The following is an 18,751-nucleotide window of genomic DNA, read 5'->3' as shown; positions in this document are numbered from 1 at the left end:
CAAAGTAATCAAATATATGGAACACTACTTCCAGTGTTTCATCTATACAGAAGGTGAGTTTAAAACTTTTATTCACAATACCACTATTTTTAAAGGACATACACTTTGATCAATAAAATTCCAAAACTATTGTATGGTACACGAATGACATAAGCCCCTTGGAATACAAGCTTTTTTAAATATAGTGAACAAGAAAATCATTGTTATTCAATGATATTTCTTCAAATATGTTCACACCTACATAGAACAGTATACATTGGAACCATATAGATACATGCATTTATATGTACAGACATACACACACACATATATATATACACAAACACACATGTATATATATGCCCACACATCAAGTCAAAAATATGAAAGGACGGACAAAGAACAGAGGACAAAAAGGAAATGTGATCACAAAAGCTTTTAACTAAAACAGAGTCCAGACATCCAAAAAATTCACAAACACTCAACTGTAAATGGCAAGCTAACTTAAACTGCATAGAACAATTATGCAGTCTTTAGAAGGAATAACTATGTACATAGCAAATATCATATCTTTGTACTGAGGAGGAACACCACAGATACCAATATATGACAATTGCACAAGCATCCTAAGCCTTTTCTCCACGTACATAACTCCATACTTGCAAGGAATGCAACAAAATACAGACTTACCACAGTGAGAATAAGCTCGCGGAAATGTCCAAATGTATACTTTTTCAAAACAAAGTCCAAAGTATTTCCAGCCCAGGGAAAGGAAGAATCTGTCAAAATTACGACTATCTCCGACAATAACAAAGCCGGAAAATCAGCAGATCCTGAAGGAGTTAATAGTTGAAACTTGAAGTGTTCACTGTTAAATCAAAAGCAGTAGAAGAGAAAATCAGTCAATAAATGCAAAAGCATTAAATCATTGTTTACTTCAATCATAAACCAAATGATTTTTATGACAGGAATCGTTGTAATATCAAATGTTTGCCACTAAAACAGATATAATTTATAAGATCCAAACATATATATATATATGGAAAGTTTTTAGAAGCATTTCACCATGGAAACCATTCGTTCTTGAAAATTTGTTTTAAAAAAGAAATTAAGCTTGGTATTGCTAAATGTAATTTAGATCATGTTAGTGCGTGCAAACATTCACTAGTGATGCCATGAGCTTTAACCATGCAACATATATCAATATCAATTGCTTGATCATCATAGCCCACTGAACCAATCAAGCTTTTCTGTGATTGGTTTACACCTCATTTCAGCTTTATCACACACATCTTTGTGTTTATTTCACTGTATAAGTAGGACTTTGTTAGCCTGTCAAGTGTTTGTATGCCATAAATGTTTCTTTGTGGAGTAACATTTAACTCATTTTTTTATGGTTTGACCCAACTGATCACCATTACTTATATTTTGTTTCAGTAAAACTGGTATTTGTATTATTTAAATGAAAGTATACAAAGTTTCTATAAATTTGGATAGAGAGATTGAGATACTAACACTTTTCATCTTGTGACACCTGGAACAGTTAAGGTGTATGCTAATATGTGTATTTTGTATCCCTATAGCGGTGTATAATTCAATATGTAGGAAGCATTTCCTCAGCTGGCCTCTACATAAACTGAAGTGCATGAATAGGATATGACTAGCAAGTAAAAATCCCAAATACATAACAAGGTGAAAGAACAACTTATAGCGTAAAGTGACAGTGCCCATTGCCATATCCTTATATTGTGAGCATCTATCGTTTATTCTATGAACTACTGAATAACTCTTGGCGGATATGCCTCAACTTCAACAATTATTATCTACTAAAACATGTATTGACTGTGGGAAGTAGATTGACAATTGTTTCTACTAAAACATGTATTCGAGAATTGGCTGCCTTAGCCATTACATATTTATCTGATGAAAAATATTATAATTTGATACACTGTAAAAACATCTTAGTTGCATTTATTGCATGCATTCCAAACTAATCCTGACTTTATTGGAGTAGGAATTATTTCGAAGTGGCTCACTGCTAATTTCTTATAAGTTCTTTGCTACTTGATGAACTGATTTAATCTAGTGCTATTAGAGCATATATCTCAAATAAACTAGCTTTATAATGTGTCAAAAATCTTCTATTTCTCAACTCATTTATTCCTCTATTGCTTTCAGCTTCTCTTATAGCTTGTTATAAGCAAGTGAAGTCTGATTGTTCAAATTAGGCATTTCTATCTTCATGCAAACAGCTTTTATGGTTTGTTGTCCAGCATTTTGTCATCACAAAATGTAGGTAATATTACAATAATAGATAAGTCGTCTATTATTAGTTAATGGTTATCTATTGTAAATATCTAATTAAGCTTTAGTTTGCTTTCGTATTTGCTTTCTCTAGAACAGAATGTTTCTATTCTTTACAATCGTTTCCTAAGGAAACATCTTCTCATTCTTTTGTATAAATTTACCGTCTGGTCTATGTTAATATCAAGCAAGTATTTACCAATTACTTCCGTAATATGGTATTACAGCATATTTCTTAATTTTTTTGAAAATTATAATTTCTTTTCTGAAATTATCAGAGCCAATTTTCGAAATTATTCTGTGATCCTTGCTTCCTAATCTCAAAACCCTGAGATTTTCAAACTGGAGTTTTTTGTCTGAGTTTTTTAGAAATCGTGGATTTTTTTCTTGGAAAAATCACAAATCGCGTATTGGAAAAATCGAAGACCAATCTGCCCTAACCGCGACTTCAACAAAACGCATTTTTTTTACTACTCCCATTTTTCACTAGTGGCTCAGCTTTGCTACCAAACACAACTCTCTACTACCACGACTTCTCCCATAAATCGTGTCACTGTTTTGCATCATGTTTTAGGAGAAAAAACGTGCAGTTTTTGCAAACAGTTTTCTGCATTCGGCTCTTCAAACTCACACCTTCTACGTCGATTTTTGGTATTTGTTCAGCACTCTCTAGCCCCATTCATCCATGCACATCAATCCTTGAAGAGAACTCAACCATTTTTCCAGAAAAATCAATTGTTTTTGCAAATTCGACCTCCATGGCTGCCGACTAAATTTTGCTCAAAACCCTAATTTTTGGAGTCAAAATTTTTTTGATTTCAGATTCTTGGTGTTTTTTTTTGAGAGCTCAAGTGGGTTTTTGTTTGTTTTTTCTGAGTGCCTCGATTTTCATGCCTTAGTTTTTGAGCCAGCAAATCCAATAAACAACAACATATTCCTTCAAGCTCTCTGCTGGGTCACTCTCTAAATCTTCTAGGTCTTCTGTATTTTTGCCTCAAAGAATGTGCCTTCATAGATTTTCATAGTTTTTCATTGAAAAACGTGCCATGGCATCTCTAACAAATATTCTGCTCGAGCATAACTCCAAATTCAATGGTCAAAATTATGGCACCTAGAAGAAGCGGATCATCGCAATTTTTGAATATCAGAACGCTGATCAACTTGTTTAGGGTGTTACGAAGCGTCCGTTTTCTCTGGGTCCTGATCAAGATACATGGGATTTAAATAATCAAGAGGCAGCAATGCTTCTCAAATTATCCATGGCTAATGATCAGCTTTCTCAGATTCCACCCGACAAGACAGCTGCTGACATCTAGACACATCTCAAAGGTCTTCATGAGACTTTTGACAAAAGCAGAGCCTTCTTTCTAAACAACACTTTGTTTTCTATTGTCATGGATGAGCGCACCTCGCTCCAGGCACACCTAAATCAGATTTAGGAAATCCTTGATCAGTAACTTGCCATCGATCGCAAGATGGAGGAAGAGGATATTGTGGTTATCACTCTTCAGAGTTTACCAAAAATCCTAAGAGCATTTTATCGAGACTCTCAACATCACATCTCCTGGTGTTGATTTGAAGTTCACTGTTCTCTACACACTACTGCTTCAGCAAGAACGGTGGAAACAATTCAATACCAGCTCCAGTTCCACCTGCACTGAACAAGCCTTTGCTACAAAATCCTTTCAGAAGGATAAGGGCAAGTTTCAGCAGCTATCTCAATAAAGGTCTTCTACTCCAACACAAGATGGTTCCAAAAAGAAGAACATTCAATGTAACTACTGCCACAAGTTTGAACATATGAAGGTTGAATGTTGGAAGTGTTTAGCTGCACAGTCTAAGCAATCAAGTTCGCAGCCCAAAGCGAACAATGCAGAGCACAATGAGCAAACGGAATATGCCTTTTATGCCTTCATGGCTAAAAGACCTGCAGATCATGTGAAGTCCTCTGCCTGGTATATTGATTCAGGTGCCTCTATCATTTCACTCACTGCAGAGACTAGTTTACTGACTACCAGCTTTATTCAAACTGTTATTTTTGGTAGGGCAAAGAGTACATGGTTGTCAATAAAGGCAACATTTAGATTCAGTCTGTTGGGAGAAATCTCATATTCCTTGATGTGTACTACGTTCCAAGGATGGAACTAAATCTGCTCTCAGTCAGTCAGCTGCTGCAACATTCTCCACACTTGGTAGTCACCTTTAGTTCACATCAGTGCACCATCACTAATCGGGCAACTAAGTCTACTGTTGCAGTGAGTCTTGAGGATCATGGTCTTTTCAGACTTATTGATTCTAGTGATTCTCAGGACTTAGCTATGGCTGCTCGGCGATCTTCTGTCAGCACACTTTGGCATCAGCGATATGGGCACTTAAATGTGAATTATCTCTCATAGCTTGCTCGGGATGGGCTTGTTCTTGGATTACCAGAGATTCAGACTCAACAACTTGGAGTTTGTGACACATGCCAGGATGGGAAGCAACATTGCACACCTTTCACCACTGGCAATTCATGGTGAGCTTCTCAGGTACTTCAGCTTGTTCATGCCGATATCTGCGACCCTATGGTCATTCCTTCTATTCTTGGGTCTAAGTATTTTCTATTGCTTGTTGATGATTTTAGTAAAAAAATGTGGGTGTATTTCCTTAAAAAGAAATCAGATGCATTCCCTATATTTCAGAAGTTTAAACCTTTAGTTGAAAAAGACTCTAGGAAATCTATTATTACTCTTAGATTAGACAATGGGGGTAAATTTTGTTCTAATGCTTTCTCCAACTTCTTACATACACATGGCATCAAACACCAGTTAACCACACCCCACACACCACAACAAAACAGTGTAGTTGAACATCGGAACAGGACAATCACCGAGATAGCTCATTCCATGCTCGAACACAGACATGTTCTGAAGCAATTTTGGTCAGAAGCAATTAACATTGTAGTTTATCTGTTGAACCGATCACCCATAGTGGCAATCAAAGGTAAAACTCTAGAAGAGGCTTGGTTAGGTCGCAAGCCCAGGATCAGTCACCTGAAGGTTTCTGGTTCCCTTGCTTTTGTTTGGATCCCTGATGCATCACGCACCAAGTTGGATGCCAAGAGTCAAAAACTCATGCTTGCTGAATATAGCAGTCTTCACAAAGCCTACCGCCTGATCTATGTTAAGACATCTCATCTCATCTACAGTCGTGATGTAGTCTTTGATGAGCAGTGAGGACCTTTCATGCCTGTTTCTCCTGCTCCTGATCCAATAGACCAGCCTATGATGGCTCATGATTTGAGAGTTCGGCTTCCATTAGGTCCACCTGATGGGACGGCTCCAATATAGCTCCTGCAGCTCCAATTATACCAGTGGTACCTGTATAGACATCTTTGGTTTCTCCTGTAGGATCACCTTGCTTTTTAGATGCTTCACCTGAGTTTGATCCTGATTCTTCTAATGAAGATCCTACTGATCAAGCATCTCATAATACTATTGTTGGTCATTCTCCTATCCGGCCTTAGTGGTGAGCTAAGACACTTGCTGATCTTCGTGATAATAAGCTCATTGATGGGAGAATTGCTCGAAAAAAGAGCAAAACTACAGATTTTGTTAACTTTGCTCTTATGGCCAACATTCACAGTGTGTTTGAACCACAAACATATTGCGAGGCTAAAGGAATTCCAGAGTGGGAACAGGTCATGACATCTGAACACTAGAGCCTGTTGAAGAAAAACACCTAGGTCCTTTCTGATCTTGCACCAGGGAAGAAACCCATTGGCTGCAAATGGGTCTACAAAATCAAATACAAATCGGATGGTACATTGGATAAGTACAAAGCTCATTTAATGGGGAAGGGCTTTTTTCAGTGTCAGGGCATTGATTATGAAGAGACCTTTGCTCCTATTGCAAAGATGAGCACCATCAAATTAGTCCTAGCTATGGCAGCACAGTTTGGCTGGAAGGTCCATCAGATGGACGTCAAAAGTGCTTTCCTAAATGGTGATCTCAATGAAGAGGTCTACACAACAGAGCCTCCTGGTTTCAAGGTTGTTGGTAAAGACCATCAGGTTTTCAGATTGCTAAAAGCTCTCTAGGGCTTGAAGTAGGCCCCTCAGGCATGGTACATAAAAATTGATAAGTAACTCAGTGATCAAGGCTTCAAGAGGAGTTCTTCAGACTCAAATTTGTACATCAAGACTACTAACAGTGACATCATCCTTCTGGTTATTTATGTGGATGATTTGATCATCGCTGGCAATTCAGCATCTTTGATTTAAGGAATCAAATAGAACTTATGCTAGTCTTTTGATATGACTGACCTTGGGCTCATGCATTATTCCCTAGGTGTTGAAGTTTGGCAACAATCTTCTAGTATATTCATCTCTCAGTCCAAATATGCCAGGGCCCTATTAGACAAATTCTGCATGCAAGATTGCAAACCTGCATCCACACCTATGGAGAAAGGTCTCAAGTTATCAGCAAAGTCTGATTCTCCTTCTGTCGATGATACTATATACAGACAGCTAGTAGGTAGCCTCATCTACCTCTCTGCTACTAGGCCTAATATCAGCTTTGCAATCAGCTATATTTCACGCTTTATGACAGCTCCTAAGGTTGATCATTGGATGACAGCAAAGCGTGTGCTTCATTATGTGAAGGGCACTTCAAACTGTGGACTTCTGTACTCTCGAAGTTCTAATCTTAAACTTAGTGGGTTCGCAAATTCAGATTGGGCACGCTCTGTTGATGATAAAAGGTCAACATCTGGATTTGTGTTTAGTTTGGGATCTGGTGAAGTCACATGGACCAATAAGAAGCAGCAAGCAATTTCTCTCTCTTCTACAAAGGCCGAATACAAAGGGACTGTTAAGGCAGGATGTGAAGTTGTTTGGCTTCATCAGATGCTTGGGGATATGCAGATGTCACCAGCAGAACCAACTACTCTGTTTGTTGATAACGAAGGCATTATCAAGTTACCACGAAATTCAGTCTCCATGAACGAACCAAGCATGTGGATGTTCAATGTCATTACATACAACAGCTGGTTGAAGCAAGATTGTAGATTTGTAGTATGTTCATACCACAGATCAGACTGCAAACATTCTCACCAAGACTCTTGGTCTTGATAAGTTTGTCAAATTCAGAGGACAACTTGGTGTGATAGATAGATTAACCATTAAGGGAGGGTATTACAATAATAGATAAGTCATCTATTATTAGTTAATGGTTATCTATCGTAAATATCTAATTAAGCTTTAGTTTGTTTTCGTTTTTTGCTTTCTCTAGAATAGAATGTTTCTATTATTTATGATCATTTCCTAAGGAAACATCATCCCATTCTTTTGTATAAATTGACCATCTGATCTCTATTAATATCAAGCAAGTATTTACCAATTACTTACGTAATAGGTAACAATACGAAACTTTTTCAAGCTAGTTTCGCACATCTCTAAGCTTAAATTTGATATTCAATTGCTTAATGTTAATCGATTGATCCATTCCAATTCGTATATCAAATCTTTTTACTGAAAGCCTTCATCAAGTCTTTTTCATTTTGCTTTCTGTCAAGCCTTTGCTTGATTTTTGAAGCCTTCATCATTTGTTCTTTGCTTTTGAATTTGCGTTTGTTGGTTTTTAGTCTTTTGGTTTTGCTCATGTCATGGCTTTCACTTTTCCCTTTGATTCGGTCTAACCTAAAGCTCAATCGAAGTTGTTAGTCAAGAGATATGCCCGTTTTAGTGCCTCAAAAGTGGACCTTTTTAGTGCAACACCACGAATTAAAAATATGATGTTATACTTTTAATTTGACTTTCACTTTTTGATAAATATAACTTATATTAACTTTTTGTTATGCTTTTAAGTTACTTTAACTTTAAATTTTTTAACTCAAAGTGACTATAGTGCACTTTATCTTATAGTGCACTTTTTAATTTTAACTTAAAGTAACTATAACTATATAGCTCCAGTTTAATTTTTAGTTTTTAAATCAAATGCTTATTTAAATGTTACTTTTTAAATGATGTTTATATGTTATATTTTTAAATATGATATATAGATATTGTTTATGGCCCATTTAGTAACATTTTTATAATTTTAAGTGAATTAAATGATTTAAAGTCTTCGAAAGTGGACATTTTATATGCAATTACATGTAAAAATTCATCAAAAGTGGACATTTTACATGTCATTGCATATAAAGTTCATTTTGGTGGAGCTTTTTGATGTCATTACATCAAAAGTCTATTATAAGTGGACCTTTTTGATGCTGCTGCATCAAAAGTGAAGTTTTTATGCTTTTACATCAAAAAAGTGAGATGCATTTTAAAACATGCATCCTCTCTCAAAAGGTCTGATTTTGCTTATGTGCATATTTTAAAACATGCAATAGCACCCAAAAAGTGTGATTTTGATGAGATACATATTTTAAAACATGCAAGTGACCCAAAAAGGTCTGATTTTGACCAAAAACATATTTTAATATATGCAATGACACTCAAAGAGTCTGATTTTGAAGAAGAACATGTTTTTGCCCTCCAAGAACCCGATTTTGATCATGAGTACAAATTTTCTCAATGCATTTGCATGAGATTTCTTCTATTAAAGGCGTTCTTGATTGGCAATGATTTATCTTGCATTAAAAATGGATTCAACAAGCTAAAAAACATTTTTGGAAGCTCCCATCTAGAGCACGTTTTTGGATAAATTAGCAAACAAATGCATTTCTGCTCCATGTTTTGACTCCAAAGCAAATTGATTTGGCTTCTTTTTGGCATTTCATTACATATTGATGCATATTTTGGCGTTTAAACACCAAAACGTTTAGATCTTGCATCATGGTGAAACATGTTTTTTGCTAAAAACGCCCCAAGCATGTGTTCTTCCAAATGTTGGATCTTGGAGTGTTTTTAGAGCATGTTTTGGTATCTTTTACCAACTTCTCATTGACTGCTGCCTTCTTCCATTTGAATTTGTGAAAGTTTGAAAGGTTCAAACATTTTTGAAGAATTTTTCAAATATTTGAGCATCTTTTCCCTTCATTTTTGGCACATGTAAGTGGGCTCTTTCTTTCTTGCTTTTAATTCATGCTTATCTTGCTAATTTTCTGCATGCAATTGCTTAATAAAAGCCACTTGTTGAAATCTTTGGCATGGAAAGTGCATTTTTCCTTTAAAAATGAAGTTTTTGTTCTTTTCCATGTTTTTGGTTCTTCCCCAAGTCCCAATTTCGAATTTGTGTGTTGAACTGCATTGCATCTTGGCATGTTTGAGTCACTTTCCAAAGGTACAGTTTTTGTGTTTTGTGCTTTCTGCTTGCTTGCTGATTTTCTCCGCTTGGATAAATTGCAAGTTCTTTCCCAAAAACTTGGTATTGCTTCATTACATGCGAAAGCATCATCACGTTCCACTTTCTGTTTCCGTGTCACAACATCTCATCTCTCACTTAAAAAATGCGATTACATGTTTTCCATCTCATTCACCACCCGCACATGCATGTAATCTCATTTATTGTTTCCATTTTCACTCATTTCACTTTTTGCATCCATTCGCACAACACAATTACACAAAATTTCTTACGTGTAATTGCATCCAAAAGGTCCGATTTTGATTAAAAGTCACTTTTTGAAAAGTCAAAAAGATGTCATTTTCATCTCCCATGTACTTTGACTTCCCCTTTTCACCAAAAGTGACTATAAAACTCATTATCCCGCTTCCATTTTCCATTTCCATTCCTCCATATGCATTTGCACCTCCATGAGAAAATACATGTTTCTGCATTTTTCCATGCTTTTCATCTCATCCTCCATTCGCACTTACATGTGAAGTGCATCCTCCACCCGCATTTGCATCTCATCTCACCTTCCATCTCCCACTTACATGCAATATTGCCTTGAAAACCCTGTCACGTGTGAAATCAACAATCTTCATTTTCACGCATTCTTATGCATTTCACCATCACACATTTTCATTTCATTATGTTTCATTCCATCATCCATATTTTCACTGTCATAACACTTCATTCCACATTCCATTCATTTCATTTTTCATCCATTGCATATACATATGATTTCTCCGAAATCATTTTGTTGAATCTACCAAGTCTCCAATTTGTTTCCAAATCTTTGTTGATCACAAATCAACTTGTATGGCGATTCCATCTGATGTTGTATTTATGTTTTGGAATTTTTGTGTTGCAGTACAAGCACAAGAAATGTCCTCAACATCAAAATCCAAAGGCAAAATGAAATATCAATATGATAAAGAATTGGCTCATGTAGCTCCATCAATCATATCTATTGCTGATAACGTGATGGATAGAAAGATTGATCACGTGGACATGGTTGTTTCTACAGAGAGTTGAACCTCCAGCTAGTCAAGAAATTAAGCATATCAGTAGAAGCAACATTCACCAGATGTCTACATTTCCTATGGCGGCCATAGAACCTAGCTTCATTCTTGGATGTGCACAACGTTTTACTCCAAAGACAAAGACTATCAAAGCTGCTGACAACAAGTTTATCATTAGCCTTGATCCTGAGGTCATTGAACAAATCTTCGAGGTTTCACATAAAGCAAAATGTGCAGATTTAACCAAAGAATCATCTTTGGCATGCCGGAATAGGCAAAAGGGTGATTATCAGAAGTATGTCAACCTTTATTGGTTAGACAATAAAAGAAGTAACTTTTTCAGATGGCCAAAGACTGTTCATTGATCTAATTTCAAACAAGAATATAACGATCTCATTATCCTTCTCAGCAGAATTTGTGGCCTTAAAGATTCTATTGATCTTGAGCCGTGGATGTATAAGTTCATGTTTCAAATCATGGAGAATAAAAAACACATCTTTTGGGAAGAGCTCATCAGCACTGCACTTTGCCAGCAGATAGGCAATGTGGGAATTTCAACTCCCTTCTACATGAATTCTTATCTTGTTTACATTGCTACTGCAATGGGATCTTTCTCTAGTCTTTCAACCAAGGGAGATCATCTTCAAGTTCCTATTTGGTATTACTATGACCAAATCACTTTGGCAAATAGCAAATTCCATTATAGAAGAGTTTAAGATGCTTTCATTGGGCATTTCCGGTGTTTGTTCAATAAACATTTCTCTATTAAAAGTATCTGATGTAGCATGGAAGAACGTGAACCAATACGGTTGTATTTTCATTCAGTTTCCAACTTTCACATAATTGAGAGTTGGATATTTCAAAGGTGAGCCATATAACTTACCTAAGTATCCTACAAATCGAATCATCTTGATGGAGCTAGCTAAACAGCTCATGGATGTGCAGAGTGATCAGCATGCTATGCATAGGCCTGGTTTCGGCATTACCTCAACTAAACCTTTGGCTATTGGCAATTATTCGATCATTTATGTGCCTAAAGCAAAGATCATGGAAGCAGAGTTGCAGTTGATCACCTTGAAAAAGTTCAAGACCAGATTTGATTTTGACTACCGAGAGATGAACTCTCAAATGAAAAGAGTCTACACTCATGTTCATTCCATCGAGGACATCTGGATTGATATGAGGACAGAGCTTGACATCATGAGGATAGACTACTGCAGATTAACCCTGCAACAGATAATTGATTTTAACATGTTGGAAATCGCTTCAAATTTCCAAGTTGAAGATAATGGCAACATCCTTGATCCGGAGTTTCATCAAGCCGGCTTTGATAAGAAGTGTCATTTTCCTATTCAGTGACAACAAAAGGAAGGTACATCTATCATGGATAGGTTTCAATCCATTTTAGCAAACACCAATAAATGGTTGAAAAGTAAAGGCCTTAAAAGAGTAAATCCTAAGATGGGCTTGGATTGTGGAAGTTTTGGTCCTCCTGGCAAAAAGTCACAACTGGAAATCGCAGGGAAAGATGGTGCCTCATTCAAATTAAAGGGCGGAAAAGTAGCTAATTCATCTCAAATTCCTGAACCAATTCAAGAATCAGTGGAAGAATCGAAAGAGGAATCATGAAGGAGAAATCATGATCATATCACCTCCAAAACCTGCACAAGCTTGTACATCTTCTATACATGAAGAACCTTTTTCTGCATGAAGTAGATGACGATGTGGATTCATTATCCATCGTTTTCACTCCTTCCATTCCAATTTCGGAGGTTAATACCATGGCTCTTCCTATTTCCTCTACTACTCGTCGCATCCCTGCACATGAACAATATGAACATTTAGCAAATGTGTTTAAGGATTTTCCGACTCTTACCAATGGTCAAGTTTCCCAACTTGATACATCTTTGACAGGGTTTGAGCTTTTCATGACTGATTTTTCTCAACATGTTACTATGCCTTCAGTTGTGCAAACTGAATCCTGCTCTGTTACAACGGAAATACAATCAAGATCAATATCAATGATCTCCATTGTATCTGCTTCTACGGAAGAAGGTTTCAGCCTACCTACATGCTTGAGCAAAATAACAACGAAGAGGAGAAAAGTGGTTCCTCCGGACAATCTTCTTGTTAAAAAGACCAAATACAAATCTTTGAAAGATAAGATTGTTTCCAGAATTTTGATTGATTCCGATAACCAAATTTGTTGAAGTTGTTGAGCCCCTAGTAGATAAACTTGTTGAGGAACTTACTCATTCTGACTACAAGTTTACTAAGGTTGAAATCGGAAAGCAATCACGTTTGAGTTGTTTGCAAGATGCTCAAAATGCATTGGCTAATGTATCAAAAAGTAATCCTGAGCTTTGGGAAAAGAAAAATCAACTAAAACAGGAGGTCTCTCGTCTAAATGAGGTCATTCAGAAACAATCTTCTCAGAGTGTTGTTGTTATGTCTCAAACATCTAAAGAGAGAAAGTTGGTTGAAGCCACCAAATCTTGGATAGAAGAAATCATTTATGAAGGAGTCGTAACCATAACGAAGAGATTTACAATTCTTCAGCGCGTCAAGGAGATGAATGAAATGGAGCAAAACTTAATTTCTTCTTTGACTCAAGAAGCAGATAACTTGAAGGAAATCCTTGATGATTGGGATGAAATGGTAAAATTCGATCTAGATGCCTTGGTCTCATGTGACATTCTTCCGTCATGTGAAACGTTCTTCAGATTTCAAGAGTTCATTGGTTACAATGAGGAGACATTGAGGATGCTTATCACAAAGTTGTAGGTGGCCTTTGGAGATTGTCAAGCAATTGAAACACAAGTGTTACTTGTGATTTGGAACAGATGGGATGAAATGTTACTAATGAATCTGGTAACTGATGAATTTGGTAATTTCATTGCAGTAGAGAGAGTAAACTCAGAATATGCAATCAGGATCAATGTTGATGTAGATTCTGACGACTTTGGTTCACATACAATGAACAAGTTTGTCTTGTATAAATCCTTGACAAAACATTTGTTAGATACTACAGCAGCAAATTCCAGAGTTGTGCAATCAGCATATGCAAATGCAGTAAGAGTAGAGGCCATATCGAAGACCATGAAAATTGTTGATCTTCCACAGTACATAACATCATTGTCAAATTCAAGACACTGAGAAACAATCTTTAAGATTGTTGATTTTATTTTTATTTCATGTTAGGAGTTATAAAGGATGCATTACATTAAAAAGTGTAATTACATGTAATGCAAGTTACATGTATGTAAAAGGATGTAATGCGAGTTGCATGTGCAGTTGCATATAACCCTTTATTTTCTCCTGTAATTAGAATAGGTCAATGTTGGTTGAGTTGCTCCCACTTTTTCCTCCACTTTTTTCTCAACTCCTGTGCCTACATAAAGGAGTGCCCCTTCATTGTAAAATCATCATTATCTTTATGCAAGAGAGCTCTGGAGAAACTGTGCCAGCAAAACTTTGTTTCTATAAACACTATTTTGAGAAAAAGTGAATACAAAGTAGCATTTTAAACTTAACTTTGATTAAGTGAGATTGTTGCTTGCATGAGTTATAAGCTTTGTCTATAATTCATCAAGTATATTTGATTCATGTTACCTTATGTTCTTGATAATTGTATCTCGTGAATTGAATAGAAAAGAGTTAATAAGCAATTGGAGCTAGAGCTTTGACCAGGGCAATTGTGGAAATATATAGCTAGAAGCTTTGTCTATAGCTTATACTTCTTTCTTAATTCGCAAAATAGTTAAGTTATTTTTACTTTTTAGGAGTCTTTGTGCCCTAATTGTAAAGTTTTTCCATATAGAAGAACGACCGGACTTAGAGCCAAACCAGTGCATTTTCAGCTAGCCTTTGAGTTAGTGAAGGTTTATCGGTATCACTGTTTCCAACTCTTGATAGAAGTGTAGTTAGAGATTCACCCTACCCATTACTTGCTCCACGAGTAAGTGGATTCTTTCTTGAAGGATAAGAAGAAAGGATGGTAACACCGATTTTATAAAATCTCTCAACTTCTTGTTTACCTTGAGTTGATCTAAAGAACGGTGAGAAAGGGGAGCCTTCACTCTAAGGTAGGAGAGACTCTGTCTCACACACCGTGGCTGGTCATCCTATTTTGCAACTGGATTTTTACCCAAAACCGTCGGTTGCAAAATATCCACCCAACATAGTCAACGTTTAACAACCCAAAATGCAAAGGGCGCTCTTTTGATTTTTCTTATTTCTTTTCCTAATTGAAACTCTTGGAAAATATCTGAATTTTAGTTTAATTTCCTTGTTTATTGAATGACTGCCCATACACTATTGAAAATGTTGCTACTCCAAGTGCTTGTGCTCCCAAATATTTCATCACTTGTGGCAGCTGATCATTTGTCACTGAAAGCTTGATAAGCATGACCATCTCTCGATTGCGCTTGTCGAACTTATCCTAATCTTGTCCAATGTCATTAGGACGAGATTGTTTCCCCAAAAGGAGCTCATCGAGGCCATTACTCGAAGATAGTCATCATCCACTACTTCCATGTGTTGTACCTTTTGCCAATGCCTTTCAACATTATGTTAGTCAAAGACTCGATCTACATGTTTTCCAAGACATAGAAAACAAGAAATTCTAAAAAGGCAACAAATAGATTAGAAAACCTAAGGCACGGATCCCATTGCACGAAATAGAGGCACATTAAAGTGTAGACTTCAAGAAAGATGAGGTATGGATGGCATCAATACCAATGTACGGATTTTTAACAGATACAGCAAATTTCAACAAAAACCCAACAATCTCCTCAAAAATCCTATGAAGAATATGTAGATCAAAACAAATTCTGCCCAAAAAGTCAAAGGGTTTACAAAACCTAGCCAACTGAAATTACAAAAAACCTAGGCCGTACTAAATAGAGAGATCTACAAACACAAAAAAAATGGAAAAATTGTCACTGGTTGTAGAAAAACCCACCACAAACATTCAATGAGAATTTCAAGCCCAAGTAATAGACTAAGAAGAAACAAAATCTGCAAAAAAAACGTATGCAATATCATCTAACCAAGGAAATGGCCATGCCTCATGCAGACTAAGGAACTCATAGAAACGGGTTGTAAATTTTAACAAGAAATTCCTCTCATTTCCAAAAAAATCTTATTGCAGAAAGAAAACATGTTGGCAAACATTATAAAAACCACAATAGAAAAGAGCTCTGCCAGTGAGAAAATTTGTGGGGGTTAAAACCAAAGACGACTGAAGATTTTCATTCCAAAAAAAGAGCTCCAAAAAAACGTAAATAGAAATTGCATGAAAGATCAGTGAAAAACGCAGGTCACCATTGAATCAACTCATGGAAAATCCTGACGTCAGAGAACACAAACCAAAGAAACTCGGAGGAAATCCCATGCGGGCTAAGAAAAGATGTAGTTTGTGGCCAATATTTTCTTCAAAATGAACGTGAATATACTCGCATCAAGCCAGAAAATAGGAGCCTTTTCACATCTCTACTAAAAAACTCAAAAAAACCTAGGCAGCACGATTCCTGGAAAAAAAACTCAGAAAATTGAAGCCTATTAATTTCAAAAAGAACTTCTAAATTTTTCAAAAATAATTGATATTGCTCGAATAACATATTTTGGTAGATAATTGAATCAATTAAATGAACCATCAAATAATCATTTATAGCAGTTGCGAAGATTATGTTTCTATAAAGAAACAATCATAAATTAGAAAGTGTCTAATATTTACATTATTTACAATATTATCCATTTAAATTATTTATTAGTGTTGGGCCATACTAAAAGGGGCATGTACTTCTCTCCATACTAGTACTGTTTCTGCCAAGAGAAAAGGATATCAATCACATCGGCAGATCAATACTCTGAACAATACACAAGAAGGAAACAGTATTATACTGTTATTAATATCTAATATTATTAGATAGTATTTAGTCTGAACATATACATTAGCAATTGTATCAGATATTCAATCTGAAAGATATTCAGACTTAATCAATTAGATTGAAATGACAAAAGTAAATAGAAGATCTATTTACAAATCTCTATCAGAGATCCTTGAAACATTTACAAAGATGACAACGTTTATCCGCCTCACTGCAAATCTAAATATCAAAGATATTCATAATTCTTGAATAACATACAATGATTAAATTTATCAAAGATATTCATTTACAAGTGGTATATGTAAGAGCCCAGCAGACTCACACTACTGTAATTGCAATGCTGGATAGAGTGTTTAGGTTTTTGCATATTGTTTTGTTTTTTTGAAATATATAATCTTTTTGTATTTTCAAATACATATAGAATGCTAATATTAACAATTAGAGACAACTACCTATATTGCCAATAGAAAATTGGGAAATTGCAATGTTATTACAAATAGTCCTCTTATAATTCATGAAATAAAATAGGAACCTGTATATGAATGACGTCCAAATTAGTTGCAGCACACCCAAGGAAATGCAACACCAAACTTAGTGTAGAAAAGATTAAAGAGGTAAGGTTATTTTGCAGCAATATTTGGTCACCTCACAAGTCAATAATTACCACAATTTCCAACGCAGCTTCTTGCATCCAAATGCTGCTATATAAATTAGATAACCACATCCTCAAGAATGCCTAACAGTGGCATGTAATAGCAGCAGTCAATCGTCTTAACCATTCACCAAATTCTAGCCACTTATAATGTCTGTGACTCTGTATTTGCAGGCTGAAACACCAATGTGCAGGAGCAAATCGCCTTCAAAGTCACAGTATGAAACAGTAATGAAGTCAAGGCAAAACCATGCCAAACCTGATATGAATTGCAGCTCTTCTTGTTCACCACAAATGCCTAGCAATGGCATTCCCAATCAGCTACAGACTCATGCCAAGAAGAGTACTGTCAATACATTCAGGATTAATCACCAAATTATCAGAGCACAATTTACCATGATATTTCGGTGATTCAAAGTACAAACAAAGAGGAATCAGTCCTCAAAAACTTGTTGAAACCCTTTCAGCAAATATTTTCCTTCTCACAAAGCATTGCTTTTATAATAAATAAAGATGACTTCTTCAAGACACCTTTCACTTAAAAGCCCCTTTGCTTTAAACTTAAGCACATAATTGAATAATACAATTTATTAATTTCCTCTAGCTCCAAAAATGACCTTTTCAACCATATTATGATATTGACACAAAAGGTCATTTTTTGTGCCCAAGATATAAGAAATTTCAATCCAGTTCCAATGAGCTATGACACTAAGATGGCCAATATACAACACCAGCAAATATAGCAACCTCGCCATATTTAGTTAAATAATAATTATAATTCACTCTTCTTACGAAAATGTCAGAAGAAGCATCAGAATCAAAATATGGCAACGCATGGTAGATCCAAATTAAGAAAGATGATGAATGAACCTAACAGGGTGACTTACTAAAAATAGATGCTCCTCCAAGATTCTTGGAGCCCAAAATAGAAGCTTGAAATAAAAATTGAGCATTACTCAACTTCTATAACTCATATGAGCTCCTCGGAACCATCCGTGAACTTACTATAAATAGTATGTCTCAAAACTAAGCCAAAACTCACCATTGGCCACTAGAGAGCTTAATAACTCCAAATAGTACGTCTCTCAAAACGGAGCCAAAACTCACCCTTTGCCACTGGAGAGCTTAATAACTCTACAACAAGGTCATCTAAACAACAAAATCAGCCTACAAGGACCCAATGATAGACTGAATCGATCAAATCTGTGGAAACCCAAAAATGGAGACATTACAATCCGCTCTCCCTAAGATTGCTTGTCCTCAAGCAATCACAAAGAAAAAACAAACATTCCAGTCCATATGGATTCCAAGGGTAAAACTATGTAATATCCCTATTGTGCACAATCGACTCCTGTAGCATCAGCAGCCAAATAGCTGACATCAATAAAAAAAATCATCTGGAAACTAACTATAGGCATTGATGGAGTAGACATCTCATCAAAACTCAACCCAACTAAAGCACCAACTCTGTCAAAACTGAGTCTCAATATAATTGACACACACATCCAGCTGCAATGCAAAGATAGTAACAACCATAGGTGCCTATGACACAACCACCATCTCCATACTCTATTGAGTTATCTTGGATGTGTTGAT

General features: G+C 36.0%; 1 protein-coding gene across 1 annotated transcript in view; it reads right to left on the bottom strand.

Annotated features, from left to right (window-relative positions):
* Positions 1-18,751, bottom strand: part of UPL6 (ubiquitin protein ligase 6) — a 326,331-nt gene that overhangs the window by 237,788 nt on the left and 69,792 nt on the right. Inside the window, exon 5 of the mRNA XM_089829692.1 lies at positions 670-847. Coding sequence (XP_089685818.1) covers positions 670-847 — 178 coding nt within the window. The remainder of the gene's footprint in view (positions 1-669; positions 848-18,751) is intronic.

Source organism: Cupressus sempervirens, chromosome 1 (genome assembly GCF_028749045.1).
Source record: "Cupressus sempervirens isolate cs-2001-9-10 chromosome 1, ASM2874904v1, whole genome shotgun sequence".
Classification (NCBI taxonomy): domain Eukaryota; kingdom Viridiplantae; phylum Streptophyta; class Pinopsida; order Cupressales; family Cupressaceae; genus Cupressus; species Cupressus sempervirens.
This window is presented reverse-complemented; position numbering and strand designations above follow the sequence as displayed.